This window comes from Perca fluviatilis, chromosome 1, assembly GCF_010015445.1.
Source record: "Perca fluviatilis chromosome 1, GENO_Pfluv_1.0, whole genome shotgun sequence".
Lineage (NCBI taxonomy): Eukaryota > Metazoa > Chordata > Actinopteri > Perciformes > Percidae > Perca > Perca fluviatilis.
The window spans coordinates 44,063,414-44,090,643 of NC_053112.1; the positions used below are offsets into that span (position 1 = coordinate 44,063,414).

The following is a 27,230-nucleotide window of genomic DNA, read 5'->3' on the forward strand; positions in this document are numbered from 1 at the left end:
ATTTCTCATTTAGTTTTTATGACTTTATTTAACATGAAGGTAGAAGGTGTAATATGTAGATGCTGCTATTGAACTGAGACAGATCAGAAAGACACAGGAAAGTACTTGTACTAATGCTCCATGACATGTTTTATCTGTTACACAGTGAATATTGAACTTTCGCTAAACAAAAAAAAAATCTCAAATCATAATCGCAATATCTGGCAGAATAATCGAAATTAGATTTTGTCCCCCAAATCATTCAGCCCTATTCCTATCCTCAACCAAGACCATACTTTTTTCCATACAACCTTAACCAAGTGTTTTGAGTTTCAATAATCAATAATTATCAATCATTGCTTTAGCTACCAGAAGCAGATATCAAAGGGAAAACAAAAAGAAAATTTGACAGTGAATGTTTTGCAGGTGACATATTCTGTATGACTGTGTCCTATTTTAATTTAAAACATGTAATTCAGGTGCCACTAAGTGTCCTACAAAGCATATTTGCTATTAGCAGCTGTATATGAGGAGACATGGTGAGAACACTTTATGGTGTTGTGAGAAAGTATTTTGATAATAAAGAGAATGTTCCCTTTTGTGACTCTAAACTCTTTCAGTGAGTTTAGAGTTCAGATTTTCTAGTGTTCTAGTAGTTTACTTATTGATCCACAAAGGCCTAAAAAAATGTATCTCTGCTACTTTTTCATATCGCCCAGATTGTAGCTCTCTGACTCCTTCCACTGTCAGGAGACAGCTCTCCTATTTGCAGCTACTGTAGTACAAACCACAGCTGCAGGGTGATCTTGAGACCATACAACTTCTATTTTAGTTGCTCTTCATTGGCTTCCGGTTAGTTTAAAAATTGATTTGGACATGTTACTGATTTTACTGCTCTTAATGTGGTTTAGCCCCGAGCTTTGTCACTGACCTTCTTTCTCTTCACAAGTGTATGTGTGATATCCTCACAGTACCGTTCTTCTGGCGGTTTCAAAGTCCTGGCTAACTTCTAAAGGTGAATATGCTTTTGCCATGGGGGAAGCCAAGCTGTAGACGCTCTCAGCGTCAGATACGACGCAAAAAGCACCCTTCAGCGTTTGGATGTCATGCAGCAGCTCAACCACAGCGCTGTAAGATGACATAGTATTAAAGGTGCAGTAGGTAAGACTTATAAAACTAACTTTCTGTCATATTTGCTGAAACTGACCCTATGTTCCAGTAGAACTACATAAAGCAGGTAATTTAAAAAACAATCTGGCTCCTCTAGCACCACCTACAGCCTGTAGTGTGATTTGCAAAAATCCACCGCTCCCTGTTCAGATGCACCAATCAGGGCCAGAGGGGGTGTCTAACTGCGTGTCAATCACTGCTCATGCACACGCATTCATTCTCCCTTGTGGGGGGAGGGGCTTAGGAGACCGTTTTGGGCTTTAGCAGAAAGGGGGGAGGGACTGAGAAGTTGTCGATGTTCAAATTTTTTGGCTAAGTCCTGGATCTTCACAATCCTACCTACAGCACCTTTAAGAGAGACAACGGTAGAGAGTAGTATGAAAGACCGTAATGCCGCGAAAGGAGGTAGGTTGGGGTAGTGGATGGGTCAAAAAACACAGGACTTTCACCAAGGAGAACGCGGTTTATGTTCCGTTCTTTTCCCGCATGACACACAAATGTACATTTATATCTCCATCCAACGTTCTTTTCCTAAACCTAACTGTCTCGTTCTTGCCCCGCTTCAGTCAAGACGTACTGTCTTGACCCAATAATAACAAACACCAAAGGCACATAACCAAGCATCCGTATTTTACACGATGGGAGGGTGAGAATGTGTTGGCTGGGGAGTACTAGTAACAGTGTTACATAATTTAATTACAAAATAAAGGTAACTGTTGTCCGTTTCAGTTACTGGGGAAAAAATCTATGAAAATGTTCATGATTACATTGGGGTTACATGTGAATATTTTCTGTAAAAAGCAAGGCTATACAGTCTGTTGAATATTATTAATGTTGTTGCTTTGCATGTTTTACATGCACAATGTCTTCTTTTGCCATTTCCAGCCACAGCCGTTTAATAAGTTTGATGCTAGTCTTATGCTTTTGATTGGTTCCCCTGTTTGAATTTGCACCGTCTGACACTTAAACCGCCTCTCAAGCTGTCTGAGTGTTGCCACCATGGCTACGGACAAAAACGCATTCCAGTGCTGATAATATAAAGAAATATTTCCTAAAAATCTGAGAAGGGTTCAAACATAACCAGCGGTCAAAATGCTATCGATGTTCAACTTCAGGGAACATCTGCAGGTATGTAAGTTAAGTTAGCTTACAGTTACTGCAAGCACTCAAATGAAATAAAGTAAGGAAGACATGTCTACCTTCTGGTATGCTACATCTGATATTAGTCAGTGTTGAGTACTGCTGTAAGGTTAATTAGGGTTTCTGCAGGTTTCAAAAAGTCAAATGTAAGACGTTTTAAGACCTTTGTGAATGAAATTTAAGCCCTATATCATGACGTAAAAGTACAATGAAAAGCAGAGTCACAAAAGTTAATAAACGTATTAAGACTGACTAACAGCAACACAGAGTACTAATAATCCGTACATATACAGCAAATTATATTTAGACTATCGAAAAAAAAAAAAAACTTTCAGTGAGCATTAGAGGTAACGTTGCATGGATGTAGGAAGATTAAGACCCGTTTAAAATAATTTAAGACCTAAAACACAATGCTTTTGCGAATTTTGATTTTGAAATGTTAGACTAAATGTGGAAACCCTGGGTAACACTGCCAGGTTTAAAGATTAGAAAATGGTTATCACACTGTAAAATATTACAGACCCATTTAGTTATGTCCACTTATTTCTTATTTTTAACTGAACGAGCTTATACAAGTTGTGGATTTTGAACTCAACTTTATGAGTTTTTGAAAGATAAGCTTGCATTTATTCATTGGGTTGACTATTTTAAAAATGTATGTGTTGATTGAACTTGGGTATGTAAGTTAAGTTATCAGTTGAAAAAAAAGTGTGTGTGTGTGTGTGTGTGCGTTGCAACAAAAAAAAGTTGCCTTCGAGTTTAAAATAACCTATCTTCTTCCATGGCAAAGTTAAAGCATGGACACAATAAATTAATTATACACCGCCGATAAGTGATGTAGCCTATTCAAATTTCTACTAAAATATAAAACATGTTGTGGCAAACAAGAAAGCACTGGTGCTACCGGCGGAGGGAGTACCTTTCAACAACTTGTGAATTTCACTCTTCTCAAATTGAAATGGAAAGTTCTTTTCAAAAGTCAAACGTTTAGCTCCACCCACATTTAGCCCAACCCCGATCTGCGTACTGCAGTCAGGTGCAATTGGTTCATTGGCTGGCCAATTCCCATGATGCAAGGCGATAAATAGAGTTGTGTTAAAATTTGCTGAGAAGTTTGCAGTTTGTTCAAACACTGTAGTTACATCAACATCATTAACTTAACTTCTAAGTTGAAACAGAGGCAGTCTTCAAGTTGAGTGAACTTTGATTTTCAAGGCAGCAGGTGAACTTGCATTTCCAAGTTAAACATGAAATTTATTACAGTGCAGTTGAAAATGTTCATTAGAAATTTAGAAAAGTAATCAAAAAGTAATTACATGTTATAAGTTACATTACTTTGATAAAGTATTTGAAATAGGTACACTACTATTACATTTTAAATAGGGTAACTTGTAATCGATAACCTATTACATTTCCAAAGTAACCTCCCCAACACTGCCTGTGAAACTAAGCCAAGCTAAGGCACTCTTACCCTCTGAATTATGTTTACAGGTACAGGCTTTGCATAATTAAATGTCTTATTCACCTCATGTCTTACTAGATGTTTTACAAGCTATGTATCCCATCTTTGATGCCTGTTCCTAGGGGCTCACGTCTTTAACACTGTTATCTTAATTACGTTCTGCTCTGTAATTGCTTTTTTTTGTTTTAATGTTATGCTGCTCCTGTTCTTCTTTATCCTCTCTTAATGATTCTGTAAAGCACTTTATTTACTGTAAATCTTGGTGCGATGCTGCTTTTATAAATGCCGTAAAAACTAAAGTGTATTCTTTTTGTAGACTGTGTAAGAAATGAGACAGGAACCAAATAGAAAAAACTAAAACAACAACATCTACACACTAATGGTGTGTGTCCATTGGCAGCGTCATTTCACCCGTTTCCCATCCATTTCTATGGGAGCAGCTGTGCAATGTGATTCTGGTAGCGTCGCGGGGACTTTGGAGAAGCGGGGCGTCGCGTCGTCCACTCCTCATTTCCATAAAGTTGAACCCAACTTTATGCAAATGAGAAGCGGCCGGCTCAGCTCCTCTCAAAAGCTGACAAAAATCTTTTAAACTGACCTTTGTCAAATCTGAAGAAGAGATTCAGTAACTGCATGGTCTATTTCTCGCTTAAAATGTTTTCAGAAACTTGTTTCGGGGAACTATTTTCATAAAATAAGAGATTGTGTTCCGAACGAGTCGCCATTATGGTCGGTTTTGAAATCCTGGAGCAGACAGCTTCACTTGAGGGGTTCGTCCAATCAGCTGCAGCCATCGCGGTTGTAGGAGGATGTAGACTGTTTTCGTTGCTTGTCAGTGGAAGAGAAACTGGTGGCAAGTTCAGTAGCGTGCAATGCTGGGAAGCGGGGCGATCCCATCCGTGAAAACAACGCGTATATGGACACCCACCATAACACATGTTACCACCACAGGACTGTAAACGTGACACACACCTAAAGAGCAGTCGGGCCCGGTCCAGCTCTGGTCGCAGGTGCAGGTGCTGGTCTCTGCGTTGTAGGTGCCGTGGCCTGAACACTGGTCCGGACACATGGCCTTGGCAATCTCACAGCTGGCTCCGCCCCAGCCTGGCTGACAGTGGCACTCTCCATGAATACACACCCCATGGGCCGAACAACTGGGGTCTATGCAGTCCACTGGAGACAGAGAGGAGAGAGGGAGTTAACAATCACCAAATAGTACATATCGTACACGTAGTGTGTACACAAACTAGGGCTGAACGAGTAATTGTTTTCAAATCGAAATAGCGATTTGCTAATCGTGAAGGCCGTGATTAATCAAATGTGAAATATTTAGATTAATAGATAAATTGTTATTAATTAACAAGATAAATGCTGGAATAATGTTACATATCACCGATTGTTTTGTATTTTACATGTTGATGAAGGTACAATATGTGGCAAAATATAATAATCCAAAATGAAATCATAATCGCAATATTGATTTTTTCCGCTAAATCGTTCAGCCCTAACACACACACACACAGACACGCACGCACACAAGCACGCACCCATGCGCGCGCACACACACACACACACACACACACACACACACACACACACACACACACACACACACACACACACACACTTAAAAAGTTGCTAATTTGTTCCTTATAGATTTCCTTGGTGTTTGGTGTTTTAAGCCCCCAACGTCGTCTTCCAGGCAGCGCTGCCTGAAAGGCACTAGGATTAGGCAATGGTTATGGTTAGGGTTAAGGTTATGGTTAGGTTGCCTTGAAGTCGACAGTCGCAGCGCTGCCTTGAACTCGACGTTTTAATAAAGAACTCATATAATTTGTTACAGGTATATTTCCAAATAACTAGATTACTGCCTCCTCCACACGCAGGTTAACTCTTTCATTGCCGCTCTTGACAACAATTTGCCTATGATATTTTTCATGGAAATCCCACAGGGCATCTTTGACATAATTTGCAGATTCAGCAGCTGTAACTTGCGTGTGTGGGATTAACACACAAACTCACACACACACACACACACACACACACACACACACACACACACACGCTCTGTGGTTCAGGGGAAATTCTCTCTCTCTCTCTCCTTCTGTATACTCACTCACAAAGGATTAGTGTGATTGAGGATTGAACTAATCTGAAACTAATCTGGTTACTGTCCTCTGTGATATGTATCTTGCATATTTGTGTGTATGTACTTGGATGATAAGAATGTGTGTACCCGTATAGAGAGTGTTAACTTCTCTATGTTGTCTGTGTAGGTGCGTGTGTGTGTGAGTGTGTGTGTGTGTGTCCAACCAGCGGATAGCAGATTAGTATTGATCAATTCAGATTAAATTAGTGTAGTGTACAGGTTTTAGCCAACTACCTGTCAGCAATCTGTAGTACACTGACCATGTGTGTGTGTGTGTGTGTGTGTGTGTATGTGTGTGTGTGTGTGACAGAGAGATTAGAGTAAATTAATTTACTTTGTAGCAGTAGCACTGTTTTAACAATCTACCTGTCAACAGCTGCACTTTAGGGGTGATCTTTAAAAAATGGAACAATCAAGCCCAAGCCAACGATGTAACATCTTCTAAAATACTCAATTAACAACTAAAACAGTTTAATTATCCATTCAATACTACATGGCATCCACTAAGTGTCCTGTAATGTCCTCATTTGCAATAATATGGATTAAAAAGATGTAAACTTTGCAAGTAAAAGGATTATGAATTAGTATCCAATTATAACAAATTGCATGGATGTTTCTGTATCAAAAGTAAATGTCATGGGTAGCAATAAATGTGAGCCAAATCAATTATTTACGTTGACATTTATTATGTAGGAAAATCTAGCATGTCAATGATGGAAAAAGAGCAGTGTCAAAATGTCAATAACATAATATGGAACTAATGCACCTTTTTGTGTCTGTTCTTGCAGGAAATTAGTCTTACCTTCTTCACAATTATCGCCCTTATAACCAGTATTGCAGATGCAGGCACCCACAATGCAGATGCCGTGTCCTCCACAGTGGATGTCGATGCACTGGTTGGCTGGTACGTCGCACTCAGTGCCTTTCCAGCCGCTGTAGCACTGGCAGCGGCCACGGGAGTACTGGCCATTACCACTGCACAGCACTGGGCAGGAAGCTGGACAAACACACGCAGCAAAATGGATCAGTTCGACATACTGAACTGGCATAGGCTCATTAGGTCGGCCACTTGTTTCCCTTAAGCTCCCAAAATGTTCAATTAGTCAAAGTCTTAAAATTTACCAAATGACTACATTCATGTTTATGAATGATAAATGACTCTTTCTTCCAACCATGACAAGAATGTGTGTGTGTGTGTGTGTGTGTGTGTGTGTGTGTACCTCGAGAGCAGTCAGGCCCCAGAAATCCTGGGAAACAGTGGCATATTCCTGAGAGACAATCTCCGTTTCCATGACAATTCTGAGGACACTCCATAATCGACTCTGATTAAGAGAGAGAGAGAGAGAGAGAGAGAAAAAGAGAGAGAGAAAGAGAGAGAGAGATACAGACAGAGACAAACAGAGAGACAGAGACAGAGAGAGAGAGACAGAGAGAGAGTGAAAGAGAGAGAGAGAGAGAGAGAGAGGTGGTTTAAGGGTGTGAGTTAATTGGGTAGGCTGTCTATGCAACCTAGGTACATCTGAAGAAATAACACACACATACATGGACACAACACCGGCCCTCTATGGTTGCCGTAGTTACAGCCAGTCAGTCCAATCAACACATTCTAACATCCAATTTCCGCGCTGCCTTTCTTTTAGTCTCTCTATCGCTCTCTCTTTCTATCACACACCATTGCTGGCTCTCTGCCGTACCTAACTGGTAATTTCCTACACACACACACACACACACACACACACACACACACACACACACACACACACACACACACACACACACGCACATACACCCCGCCGCAGGCAGATATTCCAACTGTTCCAATGTTTCCAGTAGCTTAATACTTCAAACTATGCCTTATATGCCCAATATACATAGTAGTTAGTGGCCCTCTGATATAACATACAGTATGTTCCTCCTGACTAAGCTTATTAGATACAGTTGCGAATTACTTGAACCAGTCCAAATTACATTATGTTTAGCACACACATTAATTGGGTGGGCCTTTAAATTAGGTCCCTAAAAGCTAAAAGCTAAAGGATTCTCCCAAAAATGGGAGAATTCACCTGTCACCTGCGAAAAAGGTTCAACTGATTATACTGCTGTTATTAAATAATCAGTTCTCTTGACATTTTACAGCTTGGTTTGAAACAACAATGTCTGTCCAGCCATTTGGTGCTAAGTTATTGTTGAAAGAAATATAGCCTCTGCGATGTTGATAATTACAGACTCCTGTACCCACAATGCTTCGCACTTTTTGATATTATAAAAATATGTAGTTTTTATCTTAATTCCTGTAATCACAAGCTGGCATCATGCAGGTTTAATCGTAATGAAGTAATGCTATATGGAGTGTATGTACTGTAGAAGGCCACTTTCACACACACACTTAGAGTTTCACACCAATCAACAAGACCTACAGTATTCCCTCTATCACGAACATACTGCTTCGTCTCACCGATGACGATGGTGTTGTAAATCACTTGTTCTGTGTTGCGTCCGTCGTTGTAAAACGCCATGTGCCAGATTCCTGTGTCCAGGTACTGGATGAAGCCAGCCTCGTGCACGTTCACTGAGCGTGTGTGTCGAGCTCGTGCTACAGACTCCTCCTCCTGTGCACCAGCTGGACGTGCGTGTCCTGCATCCGTGTCACTGAGGGCTCGTTTGTCTTTGGAAATGAGGCGACTACCGTCCAGTAGCTCCACAAAGTCGTACTGCAAGACAAAAATACACAAGTACGAGAACATTTAGCATAAATGTAACAAACTGCAGAGTTGATAAACATATGTTACATTTTTGTTGCCTAGCCATTGGCAAGGCCTAAGGATAGCACCAGTCTGTCCATCCTAACAACTCGCCAGATTTCATTAAGTTTGGTATGATTATTTATGACCTCCAGAGGAAAGTGGATTGAACCCTCTAACCTTTATGGATTGGATGTCCTTGTACAGCACAGTAAAATGCAAACAGAGTACCTTAATGGTGTTTGAAATAAAGGCCATCTCCACCAAAGAGGACAAATATGAATTGGCGGGTCTCAGGAGGCTAGATATTTATAGTATTCGCAGTTTAATTCTTGAGAATGTAGACTGAACCTTACATTTATAATATGTAATCCTTTCCTCAAAAAGTAATCCCTCTTTATCATCCCTTATGACCCACCAGTGTGTGGCGGTGTGTGTATCTGCAGAGACCCTGGCCTCTGCCTGGATGTTCTCTTTTCTTCTTATTTGCAGTAGTGCGGGACGCTTCGTGGTCAAAGAGCCTTTGGGCCCATGGGTGTGTAACCCTCCAGCCAATTATAGTGCGGAGGGTGTGCAGCCCGTTCTCATTTAAAACCGCTGTTTTGCCTCTCAGCGTCTCATTTCATCACAGACGTTTTACTGACACAAACACATACTTTAGAGCGTTTAACTTCTCTGACTACTGCTTTGTTCGGGCGCAAGCTCTCTTCATTCACTCTCTATTCGCTCGACCACCGCTGCTCTCTCTCGCTCTCTCGCTCTCTCGCTCTCTCGCTCTCCCTCTCTCTCTGGCTGTTGAGCCAGGGAGGAGGGACCAACTTTGAAAGTTGTGTGTTTACAAAAAGTAAGGCCATTCTCCCAACATATTCTACCTTAAAAAGGTCTGTACTCGAAATACTGAAAAACAGCCGGCTGGGATTGGCTCCACACGGCTCACGCAGACCGTTCCTCAACAAGTGAAATACCTTTGTTTCTTCACAGCATCATGCACTCACATGCGGAAGCATGCACGCGGCCAGGCCAGATATCAAAACAAAGAACAGAGAAGCTGGGATTTTTAATTTAATTTAATTTAATTTAATTTAATTTAATTTAAGTAATTTATACTGTTTATTGATCCCCAGTGGGGAAATTACAATTTACTTAGGATCCCAACACACGCAAAGGTAGTGTGACTTCATTCTCTGCCCAGGAAGCCACACTGTATCTTCCAGAGCAAATATTTTTTGCTGCTACATTAAAGGTGCGCTAAGCGATGTCACGCGTTTTTTAGGCTACAATTTTTTTTTGTCACATACAGCAAACATCTCCTCACTATCCGGTAGCTGCCTGTCCCCTGAACACACTGTAAAAAGACGCGGTCTCTGTAGACAGCCCAGGCTCCACAAACGGCAACAAAAACAAACTGGCCAACCTGCACCACCAAACATAACAAATAGTGTTCCAGTGTTCCAGCCAATAACCGACAAGAAGGATTTGGGGGGGTTAGGAAGGGAGGGGGAGGGGATGGGATGAGGAGGAGGGAGGGGCGAGCTAGCCTCCATTTTGTTTGACAATACTTTGAACGTCAACAAGAAGTGACGTCACCCAACATCGCGTAGAGCACCTTTAATGTTCTGAATGTTGAAACCTTAAAGTTAGTGACATTATGGTTTAATTTGACCATTGTTGTTCGTAATTGTTAATTGCTTCCATTTACTTGTTGATAGTTTATTTCTGTTTAAATAACGGTTGAATCTTCTAATCACAAACTTAGATGAACACAGATACATTTATAGTAGCATCAAATGTGGAAACAAGCTCATTAACATATTCATATTAGCTCACTTACCCAGAAAATGCTTTACTTTTTCTCACCAAAACCTATTGTTACACAAGGGTGACGAGACTAAAAGAACACACTACTAAAGAAAAAATGAGAACCTATGAATAATGGGTATGACAAGGACACACACGCACGCACGCACGCACGCACGCATGCACGCACGCACACACACACACACACACACACACACACATCCCATTGTCTATTATCTAAAGTGCTAACATTGAGCTGTGATAGGGGTGGCATTGTATGAAGCTGTCTTTTACAGATAAGTGGATTAGTCTTTTGAGAGAAGACATGATTCATTACACAGAGATGTAAGTGTAGTCAAAGGGTAGTTTAGGTTTTTAAGAAGCTTATCTGCGTCATTATTAACCAAGAATCCATAGAGCACTTGACCTAGACACATTTGCAAAGTTGCTAAAGGGATTTGGGTTTAGACATTTTGGAAGGCAGAATGTCTTTCTGGTAGTTGTAAAAGTAGAAAGGCCAGAAGGTTCTGGACGGTTAAGGACAGGCTTTCTCAAACACTATGTCCCAGATCTCAGAACCGTGTTGGCCACTGATCTGGACACAGACGAAAGCACTGCTCTAGCTTCTGCTGAGGTGTGTGTTGGTTAAATCCCATCTTCAACACAGGATTTTCATTGAGCACTGAGGTGTTGCCCGAGCTTCTGTGAACCAATGTGCCCATTTCTTTGCCATATCATATTGTTCTTTCTCACACATCTTATCTTTGTGTCATCCATCTTTATTTGTAGTGTCAGTTTTACCATGCCATCTGTTTCATGCTGAACTCTCCTGAAGGTGGATTCCTCTCTGATTTGCACAAGTTTGCTTCAGTTTGTCTTTTCCATTTAAGGTTGTGTTGGGAGTTTTTCCTCGTATGCTCACATGGTTGGTGGTGCTTGGTGATTTAAGCCCCTTTCAGACATGGAATACATAACATTGCTGACTTCATCTGTCCGTTAAAGTTATGCTATTTGGTCACTTTTTTATGAAATCCAACGGGGCACAAGATTTGAAAGACAGGACGTTACTTTAAATTGGAATTATGAATGTATGATAAGAACTGGATGCGGCGTTCGAGGCAGAGGCCCGTTATTCCTATGAGAGTTGCTAAAAATACCCGAATGATTGGCACTGCTTCCGCACTGTGCAGCCCATAGAAGCAGGCCCACTAGAGACCTCCTCTGGCCGGCCCGCTTACTTTTGGTTTACTGTAAATTATTAGGTTTAATTTTTAATCATGCGGCTCTTCTAGATTTTCCAAATGTTATCGGACTGAATGGATCAAATTCTGACAGTGAAACGAGTCATTTTGCCATTTATTTATGACCCTCAGAAAATTTTTATTATCTATTATAGGAAAAGTCTTTTTTAGCCAGAATGCATTACATGATGGGCCAGGAGTTGCAATTACACTGTTTGGTCACTATGTTCAATTTGCTTCAAATCCCAGCGCACTTCCTGGGGGCCTGGTTGTTTAATTCTTATTTGCTCTCATGCTGTATGTAAAGCATTTAGCTGCGTATTCATTTATTCATCCGTGGAAATACAGAGTGAGAGAATGCTGGTCAGAATATTACTATGGCCATACAAGTTTTTTTTAAGGATCTCCTTAACAACTTAAAAATACACCGTTCCATGGATTATTCAACAGATTTTTTTGTTTTGCATAAGTGTTGACTGAGATGTTTAACCAGGTGGTGCTGCCGCCTTTACGTTAATTTGACGCCATTCAATTCAGACATGTGCTGCTTAAAGAGATAGAGAAATGTTACTGGGTCGTACCTGGTAAAATTGTCGTGGCGACATGAACCCAGCGCTTATTCTGACATGAGACCAACATGTTTGATAGACATCAGATTAACGTAAAGGGGTGCATGTCTGAAAGGGTCTTTATGCCTGATAAAAGTTTAGTCTCTATAAACTATAAACTAAAACTTGTGACTTGAGCTTGAGCTGTTGAAATAAATGAGCATGTCATTGTATGTGCATGTGTGTGTGTGTGTGTGTGTGTGTGTGTGTGTATGTGCAACCAACCTGTGTGTGTGAGGGCGGTAGGCCTTTGCGTCCATAAACACCAACAAGAGCATCTTTCTGGACGGATATGTTGAATTTCAAAAACTGGGGTTGGTCAATATATAGCTGGGACCTCCAAAACACACCTTGGATAAAGAACGACAAAGTCTTTATATCATATAAATCAATATGCTCACACAACAACAAAATACAAAAGTCGTGGATTTTAGATACCCCAACAGTCACAATGCAAAAACATATTTCAAACACTGTATCATCATTTTACATTTTCTTTCTAAAAATGTGTTGCATATGTGTGTCACTGAGTTGACATTAATTATTCATCTCCTGGAACTGCTGACATGATGCAGCATACTGACTTAAAGTGCATTCAGAAATATGTCCCATGCTTGAAACATCAGAATTAATAAAAAAAAAACTTCATAATTATCAGAAGGATTCAGAAGGTATGTAAATAATAATGTCATAATAAAGAACAGTTGTCAGCCCCCAAAACGTTGGTTCTTTCGGTTATTACAATACGTCCTATGATACAAAACTTAACTATTATAATCAAATTGATGTTGTAGTTCTCATTTATGGTAGCCCCACATTCAATTAACACATTCAACACAGAGGTGATTTTCTTATTTAGTGTAGGCTACCCCCACCGATATAGCTAAACGGGGTGGACACAATAATAGAAACTCCTGTCAGTAGGCCTATAACACAATACAAGTCAACAGCCCCAAAACACGCATCCTATAAAACGATCATATCGTTGAATCAACACCTCCTGAAAACAGTTTCAGGGCTCGACAGTAGCTGTTGCCCGGTTGCCCTTGGCAACCAGATTGAGTCAATTGGCAACCGTTTCGTGGTCACTGGTTGCCTATGCTGGTTGACCCCTTTGGCAACCACCTGTTCAATATTTGTGTTTTTTTTATAAAAACAAATAAAAACTGGAAAATGTATTTCAACAGAAGTCAATATTTTATTTGGTTGTCCCCGTACATTTTAAACACTACGTTCGTGCGCAATACAACATTTCAGCTGTTGTGCGACCACTTTCCAGTGTTGCCAACTTAGCGACTTTTCAGACCCCCTTAGCAGCAAAGCTGATGCCTGGTTGCCAAGCCGGCAACCACTTTAAAAAGTTAGCATTGAGCCCTGAGTTTCAACAGAAACTGAAAATTATAACTATACGGAAGTAGGATTTATTGCAAGACTGTTGGATTAGACTTCTTTAGGTTTAGCTAAATGCACTTTATAAACTGGCAACCAGGGGCTTAGCACGACATTTTGGGCCCTGTAGAAAGGCATTTTCTACGGGCCACTCCCCACATCCACAGCTATTCATTCTAGCATCTTTTTGGGCCCTCCTCACATGAAGTACTCAGTCCGTGTGTGCGCGCGTGTGCATGCGTGTAACTCACCTGGTGGGACATCTTGTATGGCTCGTCTCCCCACATCCACCTCTCCCGTGTCTATGGTGTTGTTCTCTAGAAGAAACATTTTAGCTGCAGAGAGAGAAAAACCAGACCAAACAGAGTTCAGGAAAATGTAAATAATTGTGTTAATTCTTTTCATCCATGTACTAGTATTTCTGCAATGGTCAGAGTATAATTTAATACAAATGATGTATTGACAGTAGTAATCGTTTTAGCTCTAGCAAAGTTCTGAAATCTGCAGATAACATATTGATTTTGAATGCAGACAGATTTTTCTTCCCTTCAATATTAAATTTGATTTAAATCTCAAAAACATAAATTATATACAGTATATTACTGGAACACAGGACCTGGAAAGGCTTGCTTTGGCTTGTCATGATACGTTTTTTTTTTAAGAGAAGCTACGTTTGAACAAAGGTGGGCTCTAAACTTAAATATTATGCTCATTTTCAGGTTCATAATTGTATTTAGAGATCGTACCAGAATAAGTTTATGTGGTTACATTTTCAGAAAACACCATATATTTTGTTGTACTGCACATTGCTAAAGCTCCTCTTTTCACCCTGTATGTTGAGCTCTCTGTTTTAGCTACAGAGTGAGGCATCTTACGCATGTACCATCTTTGTTTGGAGTCGCACATGCTCAGTAAGTACTGCTAGCTTGTCAGTTGCAGAGCATGAGGGCGTGCCACGCTAGCAGCTAGGTGAGCATTATAACGTGTGTTACAAAGTGACCACGTCTGTCTCTGAAGTAAAGGCTGGACTACAACAGAGCTGTTTGGAGCAGTTGGTGAACAGTGTTTTCTGTTGGAGATGGTAAGTCCCTTTGGGGTGGACTTTGGGCTTTTTCACTTTGTAAACCTATTACATGCACAAAAAAGATATATAACCCAATAAAGGAAAGGGACAAATCCAAAAAGCATAATATGAGCACTTTAAACACCAGAGGCATTTTTGTGTTGACGGCAATACCATAATATTCAAACTGTATTTACCATTCTTACTGATTTAGCTGCTTGTATCATGACTAACCTGGCCATCAGTGGTTTATTAGTCTGAGCTGTAACATGTCTAATGAAAAATAACAAACCCATGGGTTTGCATGGGTTTTAATTTCAAGTTAGGGTAAAGTTCTGGTCATGGTAAATTAGAACACTTCACTCACAGTGATCTCAGTATGTTTGTCAGTTTGTTTGGCTGTCAGCGGGATTACAGAAAAAAAATACTGGCCTGATATTTTTTCATGAAACTTGGTGGAAAGGTGTATTAGGGGCCAAGGAACAACTATTTACATTTTGGAGCGGATGCGAATCACAGGCTCGATACACAAATTATTTTTCTCTTTCGTTAACATTGCGAGATAGGGAGTTTGTGCTGCATTCATCTATCGGAATAATCGGAGAAATGAGTTCCAGACTGGAACCACTCACATTAACATTGTGAGATAGTGCATGCCTTGGCTGAGGACTGCACTGCCTTCTACTTTCTTTAGTTTCTATCCAATGTGTGTACTAGGAACCTGGAATGGTTCCACCGCTGTTCAAAGTTTGTTATTCATAGGCCATTCCTGTTCATAACATTACACTTTAACCGCTTAACTCATGACATCTGGGCAGTAAACCAACACTGACTCAGACATGTGTGTATGTGTGTGTGTGTGTGTGTGTGACAGTCTAGACATTAAGCGCATTCGTTACACTAATATGAGCTGCAACATATGACACAAGTCTTCAAGCTGAGCTCGAAGGCGCCCATATCCATCTTTATTTCTAGCACAACACACTCAGACTGGCCTCTCGCTCTTTCTTGCTTAATTCTACTGTAATGAATGGGCTTGTAACAGAACTCCTGATATACCGATCTTCGATCTTTCTCTCACGCACACACACACACACACACACACCCAAGCACATGGCACATGGGAGGTTTTTAAAATCAACAGATCTGTAGGCTCGGATGTTTATATGGAAAAAACTACATATTTAAAGTAAACAGAATACACTGTTAAATAACATCAAGTGTACCAAATCTGTTGCCATAGCTTGCATCCTCACTATTACAACACAACACACACACCACTCAAAGTATTGTCCTGGACATCACTTGTGACAGTTGGGTGTCCTGAGTGATGTCCATGGAGCTGGCTCAGTCTAAGGTGTGTGTGTGTGTGTGTGTGTGTGTGTGTGTGTGTGTGTGTGTGTGTGTGTGCACGCGCCGCGACATGTAGTTACAAAAATGTAAATACACGTCGCGGCCCGCGCACAGACACTGGGGTCCGGCGTAGGGTCTGGCGTAGTGTCCGTGCCTCCACGTGCCTACGCAGAAGCACAAATCACGCTTAACTTGCTAACCAAGGTGTATGCTGTGGCTTCTAGCTGCCACAGTCGTTATAAGCACATGTGGGCCTGTGTGTACATAATGCTTTGATGCTTTGGTTTGCTCAGCTAGAAGTTTCTAAGCCCAGTCAGGAGAAAACTGAGTAGTAGTAGAAGTAGTAGAATACAGTAAATATATCTAAAATTATATTATTTTCCACATTATTTTATTGTTACTGTTGTGCATTGTGCAGTAATCAAGTCATTTATTATTAATGTTGCTGTTGCTACAAGATTCCCTATTAGATAACCCAATAATCCAATTGGACACATCTGAATCATTGTTAAAGCGCCCATATTATGCTCATTTTCAGGTTCATAACTGTATTTTAAGGTTGCACCAGAATATGTTTACATGGTTTAATTTTCAAAAAACACCATATTTTTGTTGTACTGCACAGCTCTCTCTCACTGCTGTAGATCCTCTTTTCACCTGGTTTCTGTTTTAGCTACAGAGTGAGACCTCTTTTCTTCTTCTTCTTCTGTACTATCTTTGATTGCACTCGCACATGCTCAGTAGTTCAGATGTAGAGCATGTCAGCTAGCTAAGTCTAGAGACAGTAAAAGAGAGCCTGTTTCTACAACTTCAGTCAGTTACAAGGCAGGATTAGCTGGGAGACTTCTAAATGAGGGCGCACATGTAAGTAGTTCTTTTGTAGATTATGGTGAACTTGTGTGTGTTGTAGCAGTGCTTTGGTATTGAGAACCACGTAGCATCCTAGCGTTAGCAATACGAGCTAACGGTTGTGGTTAGCCAGCTCATTTTGGACTGTGACGTCACAGAACACCCCAAATCCCAGAAAAAGTGTTTTTTTCATAATATGGGCACTTTAAAGTGACGGTAAACTAAAACCTTAACTTGAGATTGAAAAAAACATCAGCAGTGAAAATGGCTGAGTAAAAACTTTTTCATGTCTTACATGTTGCTTTTCACTATTCCTCTATAACAAAAGGCTCACATCTCAGGAAAACAAAGCAAGTCAGAAATCCTCTAACATCTGATACTCTGCAGAGACTGGCAGATGGTAATGTGAGGTAAACACTGCAGGCTCTGCTGTGAAAGGATGTGTTCATTTCAAGTCTATTGTGTTCAAATTACCTGGCAGCATGGAGAGAGGGAGTGTTTATTGGTAACCATTACTACTAAGAATTACATTCAAATATACCGATTATGCAAAACCCCTTTGGAGGAAACTTAATGCCACTTAGATCATGTTTTTGAAATCTACATATCAGAGAACGTACATTAAATGCAAGATGTTCTGTGCCAATGAATTATGCAGATAGTCAAACAAACACAGGATGTTCACCCAGGAGACTGGTGTTCATGTCCCGTTTGAAAAGAAAACTAACAAGTTATGAGTTACAAGTTGCATAAAAAACGGAACTTATGTCATATACTTAGGCACGGAAATTAAGTAGAGAAGCAAATGTACTGATTTTTACCCAAACAATGATCTTTTTCTTAAACCTATAGTGCGTAGTTTCTGTCGCCCCCATGAGGAATTCTAAGTAATGACAACACCACTGTTGTTGCAACCACATGATACAAGCATTCGCCCCCACACACACCCCTCTTCCACGCAGTAGCTAGTAGCCAAGGAGGACACGGAGGATTAAAAAACATGATGCACTCTTCAGAAGAGGTCATTATCTTCACTCGAGTTTCTGCGTGTAAAATCTCCGGACGACCCAATCTTGTGAACATACTGAGAAATACAGAGAGATTTGTGTGGAGCTGATATTCTTAATTAGCTTTGTAGCAACTCATTTGACAATGGCTTGAATGTAACGGATGTTCATTGATATAAAAAGTTACCCAAGCAGTTTTGTGCCTAAACCTAACCAAACTGTGACTTTTTCACAATGTAACAACATGTTTAAAACTGCAGCCATTACATTTGGGGGTTGTTTTGGGTTGTATTACCTGCCACAGCTAGTTTGATGATGTCTGGACACACACATCCAATCTGATTACTTTCAAATAACAGTGACAGTCTGTGTCTGTGTAAAACACATTATTTGAGAAAAAAATCCATACGCACCTTTTATTTATTTAAAAAAAATCTTCTATCTTAATATGTTGGCACTTTACTAATCTCAATAGGAAAATTAATCTGTTTTTGTTTGCTTTTGTTAATATTTCAAATTGTTCAAAACAAAACTTAATTGATTAATTCCTTTGTCTTTTGTAGTTTGAAAAAAGAAATCGATTAAAATCGTAAATTGAGTGTTGTGTGTGAGATAAAATTTTTAACTTCCAGCATTGGCAGTGAACATAAATCTAATCCTAATGCATATTAGTTGCTTATGAATATAATTATTAGAAGAGAGGGGGTTGTCCACAGTGCTGTTGAGGATGTGTAAAATTGAGATACTACATCAGGCGAGGTTTCCCTCAGGCACCTAGTGTGATTTTGGTTTGAAGCTAAATGGCTTTCTCCTTACTGCGTCACAAACATTTCTGGGCTAAGTGGAGAAACTTTAACTGAAGCAAACACCTTCTTTGCCACATTTTCTCATATTCGCTGTTGCTTTTCCTGTCAGAAGACAGGATAAACATCTACAAGTAGGAACTCACCATTGTCGGTAGACACCATAAAGGTGTTGGGAGTTGTATCTCTTCCCCCTCCTCCGTTTTCAAATGCTCCATATCCCTCACTCTCCTGAAGCTGCCAGTTTAGACCAAACAGGTGCATAGCTAGAGATGAGCAGGGAAAAGAGAAGAGTGAGAGAGAAGTACAGGTAGGTTAATACAGTGTGCAAAATGAAAAGAAGATAGAAAGGAAGAAGAGAGGGAGGAAAGTGAAGAGAAAGACAAGGGGAAGATTGGGTGATAAAAGAGGAAAACAAAAAGATGATATTATGAGAAGTGATATGTGAATATGTGTGTGTGTGTGTGTGTGTGTGTGTGTTTGTGTGAGTGAGTGAGTGTGTGTGTGGTTAAATGTACACTCGGGGCTGTGGCATACTGAGAGCACTAACAGTATGTTTTTGGAAACATGAATAACATCTATAATGCTCTCAGGCTAGATATGCAAATTAAGTGGGCAACTGCAAACACACACACACACACACACACACACACTGAAGCCCATATGGAAACACATACAATATGCACAAATATAGAGCCATACACAACCAATAAAACCAGTTTCCATCTTTCTCTCTCCCTCACATACACCAGTACCCAGGGAAAGATAGAGAGGAGTGTGTTAGCATCAAAGGAAGCCTCCAGCAGCTAATCTGACGTAACACTCACCTCTACCACCTACGTGGTTACTGTTGTTCTCTATCTGTGTGTATGTCTGTGTGTGTGTGGATATGTGTGTGTATGTGCATGTGTCTGTGTGCGTGTGTGCGTGTGTGTGTGTGTGTGTGTGTGTACACGCCTGCCCTAGGGGTTGTAAATCATCTGCTCACTTCCTATCTTCCTCCTCCTTGCATCTCAATTGAGATGTAACCAGATTTTTTTGATGCCAAAAAAAACAACCAAATTTGTGTAAACCAAACAGAACAGAAACATCATCCACACCCAACGAAGCCCATTTCTATTCACCGCCACACTTTCCTCCTTAAACATGCAGACACCATCCAGAATATACTGCATGGTGTCTGCTGAATTATGCTGACTGTCTGATGAAGAACTGCAGAGCTGATGTGGCATTTTACAAAATGATGCAGCAGAGGGGGAATTCTGTTTTCTGCTTTGCCAAAATTACACGCTGCAATTTAAGAATGTAGGCTGTTGTCAGAGTTTACATGGATGTATCCGGATTACACAGCACCTCCACTGTTTCCAGTCTCATTCTGCAGGATTCAGGCAGAAATAAAAAAATGATCTTCAGTAGGCCTACAGAGAACAGTGTTGCCAACTCTTTTCCAATGAAAGTAGCGAGCACTGGCTCCAAAACTCGCTAAATATCAGCAGATGACGTCATACACTCATTTGCATATTATTGGTGCCGTGATCCTGCATCATTTGCATAAAGATAGCGGATGTGTTGGGGGAGAGATCCCTCCTGTGCTGTTGGCAGAAGAGCCGTGGACTGCGATTACTCTGAGAATGAATTACAATATAATATATGAATATAAAAATAAAGTCGCTAAGATGGTCTGAAAAGTCGTTAAATCTAGCGAGAAAGTCGCCAAGTTGGCAACTCTTACAAAGAAGAATACAGTTTATTCACAAAAACTGTCTGTGAACTTACACAGCAGTGTGTGGCGGTGTCTGTATCTGCAGAGACCCTGCCCTCTGCCTAGATTTTCTCTTTTCTTCTTATTTGTCCGTGTGCAGGCGTTTATTGGCGTCAGCAAAGAGCCTTTGGCCCCCACGCGGATGTGTAACCCCCCAGCATGCACGTTGTGCAGCCTGTTTTTATTCCCAATACCGCTGCTTTGCTCCCCTAGCGTCTGATACCGACGCACAGGTTTAACTGACACATCCAGGGTCAGGATGAAGCTCTGCACTACACAAAATCTGGCAATGAGTCTCCTTCCTGTAGGTGTGTGTGTGTGTGTGTGTGTGTTTGTATGTGTAAATGAATTTGTGGTTTAGAATGTAATCGCCATGAAACAATCAGAAAATAAAATTTTATTTCTATGAGTCACTGTATGTTCAGCGCTCCCTCTCTTCATTCACTCCCTAGCTCTCTCTCTTTCTCTCTCTCTCTCTCTCTCTCTCTCTCTCGCTCTCTCTCTCTCATTGAGTCGGGGGGGAGGGGCCAACTTTGAATGCCAACGACAAAAGTAACACATTATATATTATACATACATATATACATTATATTATACATTTAAGGACCTGTGGAAAGTCCTGCGCTAATGAAAGCACTGTCTGCGTGCCGAAATAAGGATGTCTGGAGAGAAAGACGTTTTCAAAAGTCTCTCGCTGTTCAGCTCTTAGCATATTTTTAGCTTTTACAATAACTAAATCTCTGTGGTTTGAAGTTTATATATCTGCTTTGCTGCTTCAGAAAAAAAGGCTTTTAGATAACAAAATAACAGGAGACATTTATTGTAAAGAATTTAAAGGAAATGAAATGCGAGACGTCAAACGTTTATACGAGACGTTTTATGAAACTAAAAGAATAAGGTTATTGTATATCGGCGGCCGCCTTTTCCAGGCAACAGCGGTGCACAGATCTCCAGACAGCCGGGGATTTAAGAGCAGGCAGTGCTACAGAGATCCAAAGCAGCAACCTGTTTGTGATGGTTGAAAATCGAGGAACACATGCGGACTGGATTCCTTACACAGCACATATAAGAGACAGTCGTGTCAATGACCAATTACTGGTTTTAACTTGGGAACATTTAGTGAGAGAACCCCGCCCAGGACACACACTGATTCTGCCTCATTAAATTAGAGCCGTGCTGTGCTAGCAACCCCTCCTGGTGAGGACAGGAGCAAAGGGTCATGGGAGAGTGCTGGCTAATCGTCAGGAGCCTGTGTGTGTGTGTGTGTGTGTGTGTGTGTGTGTGTGTGTGTGTGTGTGTGTGTGTGTGTGTGTGTGTGTGTGTGTGTGTGTGTGTGTGTGTGTGTGGAAGATTAATGGCCATGGTAACAGTCATGTTAGACTGGTTCTCTGTAACAGACCCTTTTAGGAAATTTGGGAATTAACTGAACAAATTCAGAGAAATGTAGTTGTGGATTTAAGGAAGGTAAAAAAAAAATATATATATATATATAGATTAATATAATATAGATTATTGTTGCATAGTAAGATGGCATCATCTTTGCATCCTTTGCAGCTTTGGTGTAAATTGATCTCCTACCTCCTATTTCTAAGTATTTATTGTTTGTGAATTTGAAGCTGTTATGAGAAGTCAGCGCTGGAAACCATCCCGTGGAAACTTCTGGGGAAAAAAAAACCTTGCAGCAGGTGAACTACTTGGATCGATATTCAAAGCAGGACCGCACACACAGTCAGCCTTTACTGCATCCGTTCAGAAGAGCAAACTGATCCCAGTTCAGCCCCGATAATCTGACGCACACTGTGAGGGACTGCATCGGCAGATTCACCACTTTAAAGGAAGGAGAAGTGCGAAAGACTATAACAGAGGACACTGTTCCTCTTCCACTGTTCCACTGTTTAGACTTCATCTCAGGACTGTATTGGGATGTACAATCTAAGAAATAAATCCCTAAAATAAATAAAAAGTTCTGGCAGCTCCTTACCCAGACTTTGCCACGTAATAAAAACTAACGTAAATCATGGGTGTAGCTACAGTTAAAATACAGAATCATTTTTCTGTTAGGCCTATTATATAAAATGATCTCATACAAAGCTGCTCAGTTAGTAAACTTATGAGAACTTTCCAAAAAAATTCAAAAATGTCAAAAAAAGCGACGCGTCAAAAAAAGCAAAAACAAAAAAAAGGATCTAATAAAGTGACAATGTGGACTTCTTTGATCTCCCAAATACAGCCATCCGTGGTGGACAAAAGTTGTTAAAGATATAGTGCGTAGTTTCTGTCGCCCCCATGAGGAATTCTAAGTAATAACAACAACACTGCCGGCGCATCCACTTGATACAAGCCTTCACACCACAATCTTCTGAACATAGCCATACTGAGAAATACAGAGGGAGTTGTGTGGAGCTGATAGTCTTAATTAGCTTTGTAGCAACTCATTTGATAATGGCTTGAATGTAACAGACATTTATTAATATCAAAAAGTTACACACTAAAGCTTTAATATGGAAATATTTCTTGGAGTTACAGACTGTCCTTAATAAATCTTTGTCACAGCAGACATGTTGACTAGACCTAGGAAGAAAAGCACAGGTGTAACTTTTAGCATTAATGATGACTCCATCCCAATTAATTGTCAAAGTCCAATGAGGAAGCATACCTCATAGCTAGGATTGCAACCATTAGTTACGCCAGTACTTTTCCTGCTATGACAAGTTTCCTGTGCATTTTGTTACACCAAATGGGGTGACTTCCACCTTTATCACTGTGATTTGTTACATGGAAAGTGAAAAGTTATTCCAGTCTAGTATCCGGAGGAATTGCATCCATATTGGATGATTCTGCACCTCACGATTTATGTCCACTGCCACGCTGAATGCCAGTGCAGGACGTATTGTGCCCTTTATGTAATGAAGCTGAGACTAAGGTGGTGGATAGCTATGGGGCATGTCTGACTTCCAGGCAGGAGACTAAAGTTTGCATCCAGTCACAGATCTGTTATTAATGTCTGCCTTTTTTAAAATGTAACTCTGATCTTTTCCCTGAACTTGACCAAGTGATTTAGGTGCTGCAACTATACCCAAAGTGTTTGTGTTATTTAATGCAAACCTTACATAGGGTGATTAATCAAATTCAAACTGACATTGCGACTTAATTGAACACAATTTTCAAATTGCAAAAAACAAAGATTGTTTTTTCTTTTTAATGCCACACAATCTAACCAACCCGAGGCTCGGAAACACCTGGCCGTGTGGGCTTCACTCGCAGTGCTACTGTGTAAAAATGGAAAGGCCAAGGCAAGTGCAGACCTCGGGTTTTAGATAGATTGCATTTCCCCCCCGACTCATTTCCTGGTTCTCCTTCTCCATATACAACATGAAATCAAGGAGAGGGTTAACTTTTCCTGCTACACATTTCCCACCTTGGTCAGAAAGAACAGGGGAGACACTTAGTTTCTCTCACTATGACTCTAGAGTCGGTACTCGCTGTGAAGCAAATCACTGTCACTCTCTCACTCGCTCTACCACACACTCCTTACACACACACGCGCGCGCCAGCCCTGCTATTTTCTTAAAGAGATCGACGCACACACCAACGCACAAGTATAAACCTCAGGCCAGTTACGTAGGCTACGGAGAAAGCTCTGCGTGGAGCCTCCACAGAACCATAAATCACCCTTTAGCCCTAAAGTGACCATCAATGTCCGCCCTGGAGGGGTGAAACAAAGTCTCCCCCGGACACGGTCTGGAAGCTAAAGCAGGAACGGTTGACAACGTGTTTACAGTGAGGCTTTGAGATATCTAAATATTTTTTGAGTGGTAGAGCCATAATCAGTGTGCACTTTAGTTTGTGTCACTGACTGGGGATCAGTTAGATTTATATTGATTTTTTAACATTTAAATTAATATTTTATGTCGTCATCACCCTAAGAAAAAAAAAGTACTTGAACAAAATCCTCAATTTGAATAAAGTGTTTCATCATTTTAGATTAGTCATTCTTTATTTATCTTATTTATCTTGATGTGACCATTGGGATTGAAGTTAACAAAATATTAGAAAGCCCGAGCCATAGTTCAGTGTTGAGATTTGTTCTTTTTTTATATTTCTGTCCCTAAATTTGTCTGATTTGTTAGTGTGACTGACTGGAGATCAGTAAGATTCATATTTGTTTTTCATATCATAATGTTCACATCAGGCCTGTTTTTCTGCAGTGCTTTGTTGTTTCCTGAGATTATATTAATTTAAGTCATGATGGCTATATTACATGTTTATCAGGCTTGAAGTTACAATTTATAATATTCTACTGTGATTGGAGTATTTTTTTTTTTTTTTACAATTCAATAGCTAAATGAAGATATGTTATTCATATTCAATTCATGCAGCAATTCATCTCATTTCATCATAACACGTAGGCCTGGCCTAAATGAAAGAGCAGTTTATATGTTGAGTGTATCCAATGTTGTGTAGGGTTTTAACGTAACATCCAATAGAAATGTTGGGGTGATGGGATTCCCAGTAATTCCAAGTAACTTCAACCTGAGGTGCAGGTCTAAGGTCTAAACAACATTTCTAATATTTTCACATAATATACATTTTTCATGAATGGGAAACACTTTAAAATAATGGTATATGAATTATCATGAACTTATGCATGACTTCATGCATGAAAAAACATTCATTCATTCATGTAGTACTTCATGAACTATCAGTAATGTACAAGGATTAATAGTACCTCATTCATGACTTAATGCAGGAATAATATGTCAATTCATGCATTAATTAAGGTTTTTTATTAATGATGTTCATGTCTTCTTCAAAAAACTGGTTCAAAAAAAGACAATGTTGTGCACGTCCATGTAGTTGCTGGTGCAGGACAAAAAAGGTAAATGCAGTTAAATGCTCCGAAAAAATATTTAATAGTGCAGAATCAGGCACACAACGTTTCAGCCCAAACTTTGGCCTTCCCTAGGTGTCTTAAAAAAACTGACCAGTCACAGCAGTGTACATATATTCTAAAGAATTGTAGTGTTGTAATCATTGTTAACTAAACATTACTTATTCATAACTTCCTCATGTTTTTGGCCCTTCAAATAAAGAGCTGACCTGGTCCATCTTTAACATTTTTAAATAAGATATGATTAATGGTGGCATTAAATACATTAAATGTATTAAGAATCAAAGGAGTTGGGTTGGCAAAATGATCACTACATTGACACAAAATGCAGTATACTGCAGATCCATTTTTATAGTAACAACATAAGGCACTTAAACAGTAATGCCTGAGAACAATGCTCACCTAAGTAGGATATTTATACATTTTACTAACTTCTAAGTGTCTGAACACAAGAAATGTCAATCATATCTTATTTATCAATCTTTAGCCTGTCACCTGAACTACTGATTTACCTATGAAGAAGACATGAACATCATTAATAAATCAGAAATCATGATAATTGAAATACCTTAATTGATGCATGAATTAACGTATTGTTCCTGCATTAAGTCATGCATGAGATACTATTAATCATTGTACATTACTGATCGCTCGTGAAGTACTACATGAATTAATTCATGCATGAATTCATGATAATTCATGTACCATTATTATAAAGTGTTACCCATGAATGTTCAACCACTTGCTTCATTAAAACATGTTTTATCTTATATGAAACAACAGCCATAACTTCAATAATCTGCAACACGCAGGTGACTTCCTCAAGCATACCAGCTGGCCCTGAAACAAGTGCCGTTGCTATCAAAATATCCAAATATTTCCCTGATTATGAAGCTTTTTTTGTGTGCATGCACAGGTGAGGTGATATGATTGAAGTCACAGCCATACAAAGAATGTCTTTTGCTTCTTTTAATTCTAAAGACTATAAAACGGTAAAAACTGTGCTTTACATTTATATTAAGTTTAATTCGTCAAACATGAAATCCTCATTCAGTTAGTTTTAGAGAAATTACAAGTACATATTAGTTCACATCTAGCATGAAGAAGAATTACAGATATAGTACTACTGCGAAATCAAGAACAACTTCCATAAAGGACATATTTAAATGAATTGATATATGAACGTTCAGCTGAGCCAATCGAATATTCAACCCATATCTCTGCCTTTGAGTTATGTTCTGGACATAAATGCTGAACAGCAGGAGTGGTATGTGACAGCGGTGCTTTGCATTTCTGACACTGTGTCCTCGTTATTTTACAAACATGGCAGATTCATAAGAGATTAAAATCAACCAGTGCTAATTTTTACAAATAATTATGCTGTAGCTCCCAAAATGATACTAGACCCATGGCAATATAGTTTAGGCCTGGATGCAAATGTTGCAAATGCAGGAGTACAGGCTAATTCCTGGAATTATTGAAATGAAACAGTGTATACTCACTTTTAAACTTATTTTTAACTCAGTGAAGTGAACAATCAGATGAACTGCTTTTAGAGAAGTGTGGGTGAAGAGAAATCTGCTTTTTGTAAAATAAAAAATAAAAAATAAAATAAGTACTGGCTCAAAAGAGACTTGAAAGAATGGATTCTGAATCATTAAAAATTACAACACCCCAGTGGGAGGAGAGACATTCATCGTAATGGGCTTTCAGAGTGGGAGTGTAACAGGTCTCATTGCCGCTGAGTATTTGTTCGATGCAGGGCCTTGTTTTATGGGGCCCACCTTGCCTCAATTAGTCACAGGGGAAGGTTTTATGTGAGTGTG

The 27,230-nt window shown here is 39.8% G+C and overlaps 1 protein-coding gene across 9 annotated transcripts in view; it reads right to left on the reverse strand.

The window, feature by feature from the left end:
• The window catches only part of tenm3 (teneurin transmembrane protein 3), a 294,603-nt gene that overhangs the window by 106,371 nt on the left and 161,002 nt on the right, over positions 1 to 27,230 (reverse strand). For all 9 annotated transcript variants that reach the window (XM_039800537.1, XM_039800527.1, XM_039800511.1 and 6 more), the window contains 7 exons: positions 18,898 to 19,017; positions 13,928 to 14,011; positions 12,513 to 12,637; positions 8,356 to 8,611; positions 7,121 to 7,222; positions 6,703 to 6,897; positions 4,724 to 4,924 (listed from right to left, as the gene is read on the reverse strand). In XM_039800537.1, the coding sequence (XP_039656471.1) occupies positions 4,724 to 4,924; positions 6,703 to 6,897; positions 7,121 to 7,222; positions 8,356 to 8,611; positions 12,513 to 12,637; positions 13,928 to 14,011; positions 18,898 to 19,017 (1,083 nt within the window). The remainder of the gene's footprint in view (positions 1 to 4,723; positions 4,925 to 6,702; positions 6,898 to 7,120; positions 7,223 to 8,355; positions 8,612 to 12,512; positions 12,638 to 13,927; positions 14,012 to 18,897; positions 19,018 to 27,230) is intronic.